Below are 15,284 nucleotides of genomic sequence, written 5' to 3'. Positions count from 1 at the left end.
CGTAATAGAGACTTTCTCGAACGCCAAAACAGAACACCTGGTTCTGAGACATTAACTCCGAGTGGTGCTGAGCCGTCCTCCTCTTCTGGGGGGATCTCGGGTTTTGTTCGGGGTTCCTTCCCTTCTGGTGCATCCGCGGTTTCTCCAGGCGTTGTGGACAGTACCCCGATCCCCTGGAGGGGGGAATCGGATCAGCTTCCTGCTTCGGTTGTGTCCTCTGTCTCTTCCGGGATTCCCTGCGTCACTGATGCTATGACAGGCTGTCCTCCCATTCCTCCGCGAAATCCTCCGCCCCTGGAATGCCCGGGAAAGCGTTTGGGACTTTCGTTGCATTCCGAGACTGTGGGGGGTTGGGGGTTGTGTTCTGGGAAGGATGGGAGTCGCCCGGATGCGGGAGATGAGAGTCTGGGGAGGCTTTGCAAATCAGGGGCTGATGTTTCTTTGCCCTGTTCCTGTCCTAGACAAACTGCGGCTGGATTTTGTGCTGAGGTTGTGCCGGCAGGGTCTGCCGAGGCGAGCTCTGGGTCAGCTCTGCCTGGCGGAGGGGTGGTGGGGGTCACCCCTGCCGCTTCTTCCCCTTCCTGGGAAGACACCCCCTCGGACCGAGTTCAGGTGGGCAAATTGCTTTGCAGACCTGAAAATTCTTTTTGTGTGGATCCCCCACCTAAGACTCTCCCAGGGTTTTTACCGTCTGTGGTTCCCCAGCCTCCGAAAGCAGGCAGTGGGGGGGCTTTGGATTTATCTCTACCTGCAGAGGAGCGAGCGGGGCCGGCAGGCGCACAGAGGCGGCGAGCGGCAGCCAGGGGCCAAGCGGGGCCAGAAGGGCTCTGCCCAGAGAGATGCATGGAGGGGAGGCAGGAGACTTTAGAAAAATTTCTGTGGAAAAGCAAACAGATCGCTCAGAGACCTTGAGGTCTGTCTCATTTGCTGCTGGGGGGAAAAACAGCAGGTTAGGAGCACCGCTTGGAGCTGGGGATTTTCCAGCTGTATCTCCATGGGCGGGGATACGGTGTGGAACTTGTAACAACTCATTGGAAAGGGTCACAAATACGAATTCTGGGTCTGCAGCTCAAGAGCAGACCAATTCGTATGACCCTAATGAAACCAGATTTAGTGAATTGAGGTGTGATTTATCAGGCTCTGGCTCTCTTTCTGTAACAAATACAACACATTCCTCGGCTGCTACCTCCATTGCAGGGGGGGTTGGTGGGAATGTGGAGTCTTCCTCCTCTGCTCTTCCTGGCAGGGCTCCCGGGGAGGCGTGTCGCTCATGTGGCAGTGATGCCAAGGACTTGGAGCTTTCCTCCCCGGTCCTTCTTGGCAGAGCACCCAGGAAAGTTTGTTGCTACAGCAACACCTCTGCCAAGAAGAACTTGGATCTTGGCAGAGTTCCTGGGACAGCTGATGATACTGACTGTGCTACCTGTTCCCCTGCATCAGACACAGGAGTGGTGAGAGGGAAAAACAAAAAGCAATCTAAATCAAAGGCAAACCTTCCATTGCAATTACCTAATTGGTCTAATATTAATCAAAATTTAGAAAAGGATTTGGATTCAAAGGAACAATTCCTTGCATTACCTGTAAGATATGGTCGTAATGATGTAAATCCACGATTTGAATCTCTTTCTCACCATGATATAAAAGAACTTCGTCAAGCTTTGAAAGAGAGTGGGTTCTCTTCTCCCTATTTTGATAGTGTGTTGAAAAGTATATTCAATTCTTATGACTTAGTCCCTGCTGATTGTCGATATGTGGCATCTCTGATTTTAACCAATTCACAATATATTTTATGGGAATTACAATGGAAAAAACTTCTTAGGAAATTGGTTGAAAGATATGAAAATACTCCTTATGATGTGTTTGATGTTCCCCAATTAGCAGGCGATTCACCTTTCCACAGGCCTGAAAATCAAGCAGTGGAATTGCCTCGGCCTGTACTAACAGATGTCAAAGATACTGCTAGAGAAGCTTTATTTTCAGTGGAGCCAGCTGGTACCCATGTAAATGCTTATACCACTATCAGACAAGGTGAAACAGAATCCTATGGTTCTTTCCTAGACAGATTAACCCAAGCAGTTGAAAGACAATGTCCAGATGAACGAGCATGCTCCTATATCGTACAAAACCTTGCTTCTGTAAATGCTAATGACGAGTGTAGAAAAATTATTTTAACTCTACCTGATCAGCCTCCAACTGTTACACAGATACTAACAGCTTGCAGTAGGCTCACCTCAACACAACATCTTGCTAACGTGCATGTTAATGTTTTTGGAAAGCAAATCGCAGATTCTCAAGAAAATCTAGGAAAAACATTGGGAGATAATTTGGCACAACAAATGGAAAAATTTGAAAAGGCCCTAGAAAAACAAGCAAAAATTTGGGAAAAGTCTGTTGGTCCTGTGCAGTCGAACTCTGATAACAAGTCTTGTTGCACAAGTTTTGTCTTCAGTTCGACAGAAGTATCCAAGATCCATGATTTTACACTACATGGATGATTTGCTCATCACAGCTCCAACGCAGACAGAGATAGAGCAAACCCGTGATAGTGTTGTTGCTGAAATCCAAAATGCTGGACTTGAAATTTTTACAACAAAAATCCAAGAAGTTCCACCCTGGAAGTATCTGGGATGGAAGATGACTGAAAAAACAATTACACCACAGAAGATACAGCTCCAGACTAGTGTCAACAATCTGCAAGACTTACAACAGCTTCCAGGAGAAATCAGTTGGGTCAGACCTGTTTTGGGAATCACCAACGATGAACTGAGTCTGCTTTTGGATTTGCTGAGAGGAAGTTGCGACATCAACTCTCCTAGAACTCTGACACCTGAAGCTCGTGCAGCTCTTGACAAGGTCATGGAACCTCTCCAAAGATGACAAGCTCATCGCTGCATTCCAGACAAGCCTTTCTTTTTTGCAATTTTAGGAGAAAAAATGCAACTTTGTGGTCTCATTTTTCAGTGGGACCCTTCTGAGATAGATCCTTTGTTGATAATAGAATGGATTTTTCTTCCCTACAGGTTTCCAAAGACTATTTTTACAGTTTTAGAGATGATAGCACAAATTGTAATTAAGGCCAGAACAAGATTGTTAGGTTTGGCAGGTCAAGAATTTGCAGTTATCTATTTACCATTGAAAAAAGATGATCTTAATTGGGCAATGCAAAATTCTGATGATTTGCAGTATGCATTGTTGAATTTCCCAGGTGTTTGTTCTGTTCATTACCCAGCTCACAAATTATTGCAAGCAAAATTGAGTTTTAGAGAGAAACCTAAGTTAAGTGAAGAACCATTAAACGCAGTAACTCTTTTCACTGATGGCTCTGGCAGGAGTCACAAATCAGTTGTAACTTGGTTGAATCAAAAAACAAATACTTGGGAGTCAGACATTCAAACAGTAGAAGGATCTCCTCAGATTGTTGAGCTTGCTGCTGGTTCGGGCTTTTCAACTCTTTCCACAACCTTTTAATTTAATCACAGATTCTGCTTATGTTGCTAATGTAGTTAAAAGATTAGAAGGATCAGTTTTGAAGGATGTTAGTAATGACACTTTATACCGTTGGCTTTCATGTTTTTATACAACTTTGCAATACAGAACTAATCCATATTTTGTTTCTCACATTAGGGCTCATTCTTCGCTTCCTGGATTTTTAGTGGAAGGAAACGCGAGAGCGGACAAACTGACAATGGTTATTTCAAACACTCTGCCAAACATTTTTGAACAAGCTAAACTGAGTCATGCCTTTTTTCATCAAAACGCACAAGCACTTGTGCGAATGTTTCAGATTTCCAAAAGTCAAGCCAAGGCAATCATCAGTACTTGCCCTGACTGTCAGCTTGTGCAGCCTCCTGTTTCTACAGGAGCGGTCAACCCACGAGGTTTGCAAAGCCTGCAGTTATGGCAAACGGATATCACTAAATACCCTTCCTTTGGTAAATTTAAAAATATTCATGTTTCAGTGGACACGTTCTCTGGTGCAGTTTTTGCTTCCCTTCACACAGGTGAAACAGGTAATCATGCCTGTCATCATTTTTTGCAAGCTTTTGCTTCATTGGGTGTGCCCCAAGAAGTAAAAACCGACAATGGTCCCGCATATATATCTCAAAAATTGGCCACATTTTTAAAAGAATGGGGTGTTCGTCACATCCTTGGTATTCCTCACTCTCCCACAAGTCAGGCAATTATTGAGCGGACACATCAGACATTAAAACGTATTCTTGATCAACAGAGGGGGGGAGTAGAGGTCACACCACAGATGAGGTTGAACAAAGCTTTGTATGTTTTTAATTTTTTAAACAGCTCTGTTGCAGAACCTGATCCACCAATTTTTAGGCATTTTTAAAATAACACACAGGCAAAGCTGAAAGAAAATCCCCCTGTTTTAATTAGAAACCCTGAGACAGGACAAATTGAAGGTCCTTTCTGACTAATCACTTGGGGCAAAGGGTATGCTTCTGTCTCCACAGGTGCAGGAATTAAGTGGGTCCCAGCCAAGAACGTCAAACCATATCACACCCCAGGACGTGCTAACGAGTCCAAAACCAAGGAAGCAAGTACGCAGACGTGAGCCGAACGGAGGGATCCCGGGTCACGCCTGATGATCCTTGTTCATCGGCGGAACCTGCAAACTCTGATTTTCTGTTATTTACTCTGTGTGTCAATTGTTAGGTTTGTGGAGCCTGCAGTTTCTGATTTTGTGTTAATGCTATTTATAAGTGAGTCAATTGTATGTCAAATGTTTGTTTCGTAGAGCTGACTTTTGGCAAAAGTTCAGGGTTTTGTTTTGTTTAAGGTAAAATTTTAAAATTGATATATATGTAAGGATTCTGCCAAAATTTAGCTCATGAATAAGATGGAGCAAATGCAAGTTGTATGTTGGTTTTGGTGGATTTTGGTTTTTGTTGCGCAGATTTGCCTGTGGAACAACCAAAGACAAATGTTTGGGTGACCTTAGCCAAGGCAGCAGGCTCAGATACCATATGTTTGTCTAATTCGGAACCAGAAAAGCCTTTCTCAACCTGTCTGGTTGGTGTGCCATTAAATGATTTGCCTTTGATTAAAAAGCAATCTAATGGTAAGCCAAGTGAAATTGATAATGGGAGCAATCTTATATTGAATCTGGGCCAAAGAACTTCCCAAAGTAGTATCTGAACCACAAGAATTGGAAATCCTTGGTTCTTTAACAATGGATTTTTGCTTTACCTTTATAACCAGTGATTGGCGAGAAGGTGATCCTCCAAAATACAATGATACTCGCCATTATTTTGCATACAGAAATTTAAGTTTTTGGTGTAATTATTCAAACAGTTGGGATGTGCTTTCTGATGCTGACCAATATCCACAACAATTGCCAAAGGGATATTGGCTCATCTGTGGAGATAGGGCTTGGCAGGGCATTCCATCACGCCTTGAAGGTGGCCCATGTAGCATTGGGATGCTCACTGTGGTAGCACCTTACTGCTAAAGCAGTCATGAAAAAGAAACATAGAGGAACAAGATCTGCTCATCATTATGATGAAAACTGTAGGAGTGATTTCATGCCTTGGAAAGCTGCAAAAAGGGTTTCAGCAGGTTTGTTTTTACCCCAACTGGCTTCAGCAGTGGCATTGAAACAATTGGATCGGGTTGGATGCTGGCTGAGTAAACAGACTAATGCCACATCCACTGCAATCAGTGATATGTTGACCGATGGTAATAGTGTTAGGCACGCTACCCTTCAAAATAGAGCAGCAATTGATTTTCTTTTACTGGCACAAGGACATGGTTGTGAGGAATTTGAAGGATTGTGTTGTATGAACCAGTCTGATCATTCTGAATCCATCCACAAAAGCATACAAAAACTGAAAGATTTGACAGCTCAAATTAAAGAAGATGGCAGGTCCTGGTTAGATGATTTGTTTCAAGGATGGAGCTTTGCACCTTGGCTAAGGGAACTTTGTAAGATAGGTCTCTGTGTATTGGGTGTTCTGGTAGTTATATTAGTAGTAGTACCTGGCATACTCCGGAGTGTGTGACAAATGATGGACAAAACTATCAAAGAAGTTTTTATCATACAAGAGAGAGAGGTAGGAAATGGATTCACAGAGAGTTCTCAGAATCTTACTGAGATGTGGATGAAGGTATAGATTTAGAAGAAGGTTTTGAATTAAGACCTTGGAACTGACAAGACTTTTTCAAGCAATAACTTGTAATTATTGTCAGGCATGATTTCTGCCCTTTGACCTGACTGGACCTTCACAGCGTTAAATTGCTGTGTTGTAATATAGCAATGCTTAGGGCCAGCTAAAAAATGCTTTAAGTAGGTAATAAGCAGAAATATTAGAGCAAGGCTACGAAACGCAAGGTAGTAAACAATGGCACGGTTACAAAAGTTTCTTTTATAGTGAACCAAGAGGAGGAATTTTGGGAATCCATAAAATTAGAGGGTTATGGGAAAGCTGCAAAAGGCAGGCCTCAAAGACAGCAGAACTGTGATTAGAGCTAAGCAATAGCCATGAGATAGGTCAGCGGAAAAATTACTTAAAAAGTAGAGAAGCAAGGACGTGTAGAACAATGGTCCATGTATTAACGCTTGTGTGGGAGAACTTCCTAAGCTGCAGAACAGTTTATCTAGCAAGATATTAGGAAGTTTGAAGCTTAATAATGGATCTCTGTGCATTGTGTTTCAAGGCTTACAAGCAGGCATTGTATTTGAAATAAGCAAGCATTGTTTTAACTAAAGGTACGTGTGCTTTTAGTGGTTGGATGGAACCACTGTCAGTATGCTTTTGCTTTGTGGGATTGGTCAAAAAAGTTATAAAGTAAGTTGTAACCTTAAGTTCTTTGTCTGCTGGTTGGGATGTGAGCTGCTGGCATCTTCCCATTTTCATAACCATGTAATGAGACTGATGCTGAAAAATAAAACAGCTCAAGGCACGTTCCACATCAGTCCCGTCCCACTCGTGATTTGTACATAGCCCCCGGCCGGCAGCACCTTAGACAAACCCTTCTATCTGTTTGTGGATATAGAAAGACGGGTAACACGTGGAGTGTTAACCCAGGACTGGGAAGGATCCTGGAAACCGTGGCCTATTTATCAAAATTACTAGACCCTGTCAGCCGGGGGTGACCAACCTGCATTCAGGCTGTGGCAGTGACTGCCCTACTCATAGCAGAAAGCAAAAAATTAACCTTTTGGTGGAAAATTGAAGATATATATCCCTCACTCAATAGGGAGTATCCTGAGCCAAAAGGCTGAGAAATGGCTCACTGATTCCTGAGTGCTAAAGTATGGAGCCATCTTAATAGAGAATGTTTTAGAGCTAATCATGAGTAACCAACTCAACCCTGCCCAGTTTTTGTATGGAGAACCAGGTGAGGCACTAATACATAATTGCCTAGAGGTTATAAACTATCAAACTAAAGTAAGAGAGGATCTAACAGATCAACCACTGCAAGGTAGAAAATGATTGTACATCGATGGATCTTCATGGGTAACAAAGGGGCACAGGGTATTGGGTACGCTCTAGTGCATGAAGGGTTGGTAGCCACAGGAAAGAGAAAGTTACCTTCCAACTGGTCAGCCTAGGCATGTGAGTTGTATGCCCTAAACAAGCTCTGGAAATATTAGCACAGAAAAGGGGAACCATATATACAGGACTCAAAATACACTTTTGGAGTAGTGCATAGCTTTGGAAAAATTTGGGAAGTGAGGAGGCTATAAATTCAAAGGGAAAGGGACTGATTCACGAAAAATTTCTTTTAGAAGAGTTAGAAACCTTAAAATTACCAGAGGAAGTAGCAGTGGTGTATGTTAAAGACATAAAAAGAGGGTGGCTAAGGAGGTGTGACAGAAAAATTTAGCTGATTTAGAGGTTAAAAATGTAACTGAATCAGATACAGAAAAAATAACAATAGTATTAACCCCCATGAGAGAAATGCAAAAAGTCCCCGTATTCAGTGGGACAGAAGAGGAAGAACTCCTTAAAATAGGATCCAGGAAAGATAACAAAGAGAGATGGAGATTAGCAGATGGGAGGCAAATGTTGAAAAAAACCCTTGCCAAAAAAATGCTAGAAGGCAAACATGGAACAGCACACTGGGGTACACAGGTGCTAAATGATCCATTTCTAAGGGATTGGGGATGCACTGGAATTTTTAGAATATCTAAGGAAGTAACTGAACAGTGTGTGACGTCAACAAGTAAATAAGAAAATCATAAGGATAACACCCAGAGGAGGGCGAGAACTAGCCTTACAGCCCTTTCAAAACATTCAAGTCAACTTGACCAAGCTTCCCCAGGTACAATGGTGAAAATTTTTGCCAGGGATAGTCGATCACGTGACCCATTAGGCAGATGTGGTACCCACTGTGAAAGCCAAAGCCAATGTAGTGAGTAAAACACTTCTAGAATCAATCATTCCCCAATGTGTGATGGCAAACAAGATTGATTCAGACTGGAGAACTCATTTCACAGTGAAGATATTTCAGAAAGTTCTTCAGGCCCTGGGAGTAAAATTGGAATTACACACTCCAAGGCATCCATAGAGTTCCCATTGTGTTGAGAGAATCAATCAAACTTTGAAAAGAGCTCTAGTTAAGCTGATGATGGAAACCCAAATGTCATGGATAAAATGTCTCCCTTTGGCCTTATTAAGAATTAGAACCCAACCCCAGTCAGATCTGGGGGTGTCACCCCATGAAATGATGTTTGGGTTGCCCTCCCTGACCTCACCCCAGAGGGTTGCCACCTATGAAGAAGGGGAAGCCAATGCCAAGACATATTTTATGTCTATAGCACAAACCTTAGAAAGGCTAAGACATAAAAGGGCAGTTCCTCAAACAACCACCCTGGATTTCAGAATCCATAATATTAATCCTGGGGACTGGGTGATGATCAAGTCCTGGAGAGATCAGCCTCTGTCTCCTCAGTGGGAAGGTCCCTTCCAGGTACTGCTCACCACCGAACCGGCCGTGCGAACTGCAGAGTGGGGATGGACTCATGGCAACAGAGCCAAAGGCCCAGTAGAAGAACCCAAAGAATGGACTACAACATCCAGGCCAGGTGAAGAGAGATTGACTCTCAAGCAGAGACTGAGAGACAACCTAGAAAAAAACACCAGGACACACAAAAAGTAGAGTCAAGCTTCCACCAACCAGCTTGAGAACTGTCTTCCTGTTTTTATGGGTGAGAATTGCCAGCATCTGTTGAGGGTAAGTACACAAGGGACCATAAAAGGTAATGGGACAGCTTCTTAAAGAAAATAAGACAAAGGGAGAAGGCCAAGACCGGGTTGGCCCCTTTGTTTGCTACTAAGAAGGCTCCATAGCTCTGCTGTGGGTAGCAACATCATAGGCATGGTAAGGTAGGGACAAAAGGCCAGACCAGACCTCTGTCATTCCTCAGTTGTCTTTTAATTAAATAGGGAATAGAGGGCAGGACCGATTTGGCCTCTGTACTCACCCCTAAGATACACTGACTATGGGTAGCAGCCACACAGGCACGGTAGGTGGGAGTCAAAGCTATACAGGACCTCTGTGATGCCCTTTTGTCCATTCCAAATAAGTGTGTCTAAGGAAAACCTGAGATTTTTTTCTCCTGTTCCCACCATCCTTGCCCACATCAACAGATGCTGGTATGATGCATTCAACAAAGAGAAAAAGTTTTGACTTAATTGTTTGAGCAAAATGACTTGGAGAAAAAGAAAAGGGGGGGGTGTTATCGATGAATAATCCTATGGTTGACTCTCACAATTAAGGGGTGAATATTAAATACATGTTAAGAGAAGTTTTGTAGATGTATAGTCTTTCCCCTCCCCCTTGCATTGTTATCACAGGATGGCCTCAGTAGTTGGGGCATTTGTGAGGGTTGGCTTGTTACTATGGCAGCACCTGACCTCCAATCAAGGTGTAACAAAGTGATCTCCACCACTGGACAGTGAAGAAGGAGTCGATTGACAAAGCTTTGGGAGGGGCTAGAGGTAGAAAAGACAGAACATCCATATTGTAGATAAGAACATGGTGACTGATTCCTTTGCTCCCTGTGCTGTGTTCTTTTCTTTATTCAGTCTCCTGTTGTATTTTGATAAGGTCTTAAAAAAGCATTTGGATTTTTGAAAGTAAGAATCATTTCTCACATGGGGTTGGGGAATGTGGGGCAAGGTTGTCCACACGGGGTGAGCTCCAAGGTACAACTTCACTGACCTAGCCAGACCTCCTTAGGAGAGACACTGGATGAATATCAATCACAGCATGCTGCAATCAGCTCTTGTATAATAGGAAGAGAACTGAAAGACACCCTTTAAGAGAAGAATACATATTTCTTAGAAGGTCTTTAAAATATTTCTCCATAACTCTAAAAGAAATGTTCTTGATGAACTGCATGAGAGCAGAGAGAAATCAAGGCAGAGCCATGGTTTGTCAGGACTTGCCTGATCCTAATGAGTCCCATGGTGTATTTGGAGCTGAGCCCTGGAACCTCAGGGCCTGAGAGGAGATTGCACAAACCTTTCCAGAAGTCAAAGTCAGAAGAAACACCCAAAGTGTCTCACAGACTGAATGGGTCTCAGTGAGGTCCATCCCCAACACAGGCTCCTCATGGACTGCTTGGAAGAGAGAACTGGAGGCCAGGATGGCCTCCAGAAAATCAGTGTGGAAAAGAAAATCCAAAGTATCTTAAAAAACCTTGACTATCTCAAAGTATTAATGTGCCTTACCGAGTGTAAGTACAAAGCTCTCAAGGGACTCCTTAAAGCAGATAATTGGGGCGATGATTGCACAAACCTCTCAGTAACTCCAAGGCAAAAGCCAAACCCAAAGTCCTTTGAAAAAAATCTGTGAGCATTGAGGAGCCCCCAGGGCTATTGCTGAGCAAGGCTCCCCAGGGACTCCTTCCAGCAGATCCTTGAGGCCACTGTGATGTGGGCTAGGGGGGATGCTGAGGGCAGGACAAGAGGCTGACAGGGCCCAGCCTGGCTGGGGCTGTGCCAGGAGGCCCCAGTGCCTCAGGACCAGGTGTCTCCTCCCAGCCCTTGGTGGCACAGACCCTGATGTGGCCCCAGGGCACCAAGACTTGGCTTCTCTTTGTCCCCACCTGTCATCACTGCCTCCAGTTCCCTGCTCTGCCTGAGGCCTGGGGACACTTTCTCAGTGGTGTCCCTCTGTGGGACCCATTAAAAGTGAGAGAAAGTTTGGAGATTGGATTCTGACTTGGAGTTCTGGAGAGGTTTCTTCAGCTCCCTCTCAGGGACTGATGTTCAGGGCCTGAGCACAAAGCCCCAGAGGCTCATTAAAGTCCTTGTGCTCTGTCTGTGCAGCTGAGCTGGGCTGGGCTCCTGGCACAGAGGATGCTCCTGGTAACCAAGGAAAGCTTATAAAGCACATTTCTCTTGATGAGCAGCTCTTCTGCCAGCCCAGCAGGGCTGGGGCACTGCCTGCAGCCACCCCAGGCACAGCACAGAGGCACAGAGAGCTTCAATCAGTCAGGGCTGGGAAGGTGCTGAGAAGTGCCTGGGGCACAATCCCTGCCAGCCCTTGGCACAGGAACCTCTGGCTGCAGGACAATGCAGCTGCAGCTCCTGGTGCCATCTCCTAAAGCTGGAACATCCCAATGCCTACAGACTCTGTGAGTACAATTCTGGGTATTTATGGTTCAGGGGACGGTGAAATGCTCATGAAGCTCTGACATGCTGAGGGTTCTGCTTAGTCATAGAATATTCCCAATACAAGGATTTTGTATAAAAATATGGAGATTTCCTAAGATTTTGCATTCAGTTTCCTACTACTGCAGAATTGCAGGGAGGGGGGGATAAATATTAAAGGTTGATTATTATTTATTAGTAATAATTCTGAAACGAGCTTGAGACATCTGAACTGGTACTTTTAGTGATCAGTAGGATCATAGGAGATCCCTAATGTGTTTTCAGCCACTCTGCCCATGGACAGCACCAGCATCACCTTTCCTGGAGCCATCAGGCTCAGTCTGAGCTGTCCTTTCTCCAAGCTGCAAACAGAACCTGCCCCCAGCCAGTGCCCTGCAAACAGGCAGGGTTCTGTCAGGCCAAGGAAAGTGCACAGAGATTTGGGGTCTGTGAGTGCTGGCACAGAGACATCAGGCACAGGGAAACCCCTGCAAGAGGAAAATCTCCAGGAAGCAGAGAGAGAATCAGACACTGAGAGAAAACAAAACCCAGAAATGCTGTGGCAGGGAGAGTTTAGAGATCTCCACAGGATCCCCTCCAGTGCAGCCCCTCCCTCTGAACAAGCCCCCTCCCTCCTGCACCCCAGCCAAGCCTCTGCCCTCAGGGCTGGGTCTCCAAGGTGTGCAGCCCCTCCTGTGCAGGCAGAGTTGCAGCAGAGCCGTGGGGCAGCTCTGCAGCCCCGGGCCCAGTTCCCTCTGCAGAGCACAGGGCTGGGAGCAGCTGCCCGGCGCTGGGGGCTCTGGCAGGGGGCACAGCTGGCTCAGGGTGACGCTGTCCCCAGTGCCTGGCTCTGGGCAATGCTGTCAGTGCAGCCAGGGAAGGAGCTGCATCTCCCTCAATCCAATGCCATCCTAAGGACACTTGGAAGTGCCTCTGAGATTTCAGTCCAAGCTGGGAGCTTCAACCCAGGATGCAAACCTGTCCTAGAGCATCTCTGAGTGATAAGATCCATGGGGAGGCGCAGAAGTGTTGTGGCACTGAAAATGCTGCTGGGTTGGTGAAATGAGCAACGTGAGTCCTTGGCTACAAATGTGGAGCTGGGCTAGGGTGGATCCATCTGCTCTCAGTAGTACCTGGGGTTTTTTTAGGGAAAGCATGGGAAGGTGGTCATCTTCCCCAGAAGAACGTTTAAAGCCCAGGGAAAATCTGAAAAGGTCAGAATGACAGACCATCTCCTCTCACTCATCACTTATCTTGTTGCCTAACAGAAATTTCTCTGTTTTCCCTGAGGGCAAGAGAATGCTGAGGGTTTCTGATATCTAAGAACAGCAGCAGGCACAGGGGAGTTTACAAAAAAACCACCAGCACTCTTGAACACAAAAGGGTGTCTGTGTGACACAGGGAAGGGTGTATGAGAAATAGCTATTTTTTTGGTTACAGGTATCTCTGCTAAATTTTCACTGTCTTTCTCTCAACAGGTCTCAAATCCCAGCCACATCAAATGTCCAACAGCAGCTCCATCAGCCACTTCCTCCTGCTGGCATTGGCAGACACGCGGCAGCTGCAGCTCCTGCACTTCTGCCTCTTGCTGGCCATCTCCCTGGCTGCCCTCCTGGGCAACGGCCTCATCATCAGCGCCGTAGCCTGCGGCCACCACCTGCACACGCCCATGTTCTTCTTCCTGCTCAACCTGGCCCTCACTGACCTGGGCTGCATCTGCACCACTGTCCCCAAAGCCATGCACAATTCCCTCTGGGACACCAGGAACATCTCCTACACAGGATGTGCTGCTCAGCTCTTTTTCTTTCTATTCTTCATCTCAGCAGAGTACTATCTCCTGACCGTAATGTGCTACGACCGCTACGTGTCCATCTGCAAACCCCTGCACTACGGGACCCTCCTGGGCAGCAGAGCTTGTGCCCACATGGCAGCAGCTGCCTGGGCCAGTGCCTTTCTCAATGCTCTCATGCACACAGCCAATACATTTTCCCTGCCCCTGTGCCATGGCAATGCCCTGGGCCAGTTCTTCTGTGATGTGCCCCCAATACTCAAGCTCTCATGCTCACACTCCAACCTCAGGGAACGGGGTCTTCTTGCTATTAGTGCCTGTTTAGGACTTGGCTGTTTTGTGTTCATTGTTTTCACCTATGTGCAGATCTTCAGAGCCGTGCTGAGGATCCCCTCTGAGCAGGGACGGCACAAAGCCTTTTCCACCTGCCTCCCTCACCTGGCTGTGGTCTGTCTGTTCATCAGCACTGCAGTGTTTGCATACCTGAAGCCTCCTTCTATGTCCTCCCCACCTCTGGATCTGGCATTGTCAGTTCTGTACTCAGTGGTGCCTCCAACCCTGAACCCCCTCATCTACAGCCTGAGGAACCAGGAGCTCAAGGCTGAAGTGTGGAGACTGATGACTGGATGCTTTCAGAAACATTAAAATGCTGGCCAATTTCTGCCAATCAGTTGTAATAAAATTCATCTTTAATACTTCTTTCTGGCTTCAGTGTGGAGGTTCTTTTTTTTTTGTTGTTTCATTTTTTTTAATATAGACTACAAAGAAATGACATTGTTTGTGCCATTTCTCAAAAGGTTTCTTTCCACCTTCCCCGTGGCCACAGATTATGTCACTGAGGAGCAGTGCTCTTGGTGGCCCAAAACACACTAAAGGATCACCCAGAAAAGTTTTCTGCACAGATGCCTTTTAGTTGCCTTCTCTGGAGCTGCAGCAGCAATGTCTGTGTGCAGAGCTGGGGGCAGATCAGTGCTGGCACAGCAGCTGTGCCCAGCAGCAGCAGCACTTGGTGTTGCCAGTGCTGCTCCCGTGGCCCTGCCCCGCTGCCCTGGTGGCCCTGGTGTTGCTGTAGGGCCTGAGTGCTCTCGGGGCCAGGCACAGCCCCGGGGGTGGCAGTGCCAGGGCTGCAGCAGGGACAGGCCATGGGCACTGCTGGGGCAGCGCTGACGCCTCAGGCCAGGCCCTGGGGGCTCCAGGCTCCTTGCCCAGGCTCTCTCAAGAACACAGCCAGGCCAATGCTCAGCACAGAAAACCCCCGTGAGCAGCCCCAGGGTGGCCGTAGGCAGGCTGGGGGCAAACAGCATGGCTGGGGCTTTGCAAGGGCCCTGGGGGAGATGGGAAGGAGCCGCAGAGCAGGGGCTGATCCATCCCCAGTGCGCTGGACAGCCCAGGGCAGCGTCCCAGAGCACCCTCATGGAGCTGCCAACAACATGCCCCCTCTGCAGCCCTGGCCTCTCCCCCAGCTCACACAGGTGCCCCATCCTTGCAGGCACAGACACGGCAGCACTGGCTCAGGAGCCCCTGTTTGCAGTGCACAGAGCAGGGGGAGCACCCCCATGCTGTTGGTGTGGGGACATGAACCTGAGGGAGCACAAATGCCATCAGCCCCTGGGGCCAGCAAGGGCTGGGGGACATCAGGGAAACCACTCAGCTTTGTCCTGGCCTCTCCAGTCAGCCTGAAATTTGTTCCCATCAGCTGGGAGTTTCCTGTCCCACTGCAGATGCTGTTTCTCAGAGCCAGGGCTGCCTGGAAGCCACCCCCAAACTGCCCTCAGCATTTCCTTGGCTTCACCTTTGCTTTCTTTACCCTTCTACAAATTTCTTTTTATTGCCCAGTACTGTTCCTTCACCTGCAAACAGCCCATTCCTGTTTCCCT

The 15,284-nt window shown here is 46.6% G+C and overlaps 3 protein-coding genes and 1 pseudogene across 3 annotated transcripts in view; 2 read left to right on the top strand and 2 right to left on the bottom strand.

Moving 5' to 3' along the window:
• Positions 1-15,284, top strand: part of LOC127059078 (zinc finger protein 774-like) — a 160,865-nt gene that overhangs the window by 57,479 nt on the left and 88,102 nt on the right. The gene's annotated exons all lie outside the window — the stretch shown is intronic.
• LOC115485198 (uncharacterized) overlaps positions 1-15,284 on the bottom strand; it is a 2,106,330-nt gene that overhangs the window by 2,008,453 nt on the left and 82,593 nt on the right.
• The window catches only part of LOC108961171 (zinc finger protein 850-like), a 123,742-nt pseudogene that overhangs the window by 71,845 nt on the left and 36,613 nt on the right, over positions 1-15,284 (bottom strand).
• Positions 13,120-14,052, top strand: LOC127060495 (olfactory receptor 14A16-like). The gene has a single exon (XM_050984137.1). It carries the CDS (start codon positions 13,120-13,122, stop codon positions 14,050-14,052), a length of 933 nt encoding a protein of 310 aa, XP_050840094.1.

Source organism: Serinus canaria, chromosome 25 (assembly GCF_022539315.1).
Source record: "Serinus canaria isolate serCan28SL12 chromosome 25, serCan2020, whole genome shotgun sequence".
In the NCBI taxonomy this organism is placed as follows: domain Eukaryota; kingdom Metazoa; phylum Chordata; class Aves; order Passeriformes; family Fringillidae; genus Serinus; species Serinus canaria.
The sequence above is the reverse complement of the archived record's forward strand: the minus strand, read 5'-3'. Positions and strand labels throughout refer to the sequence as shown.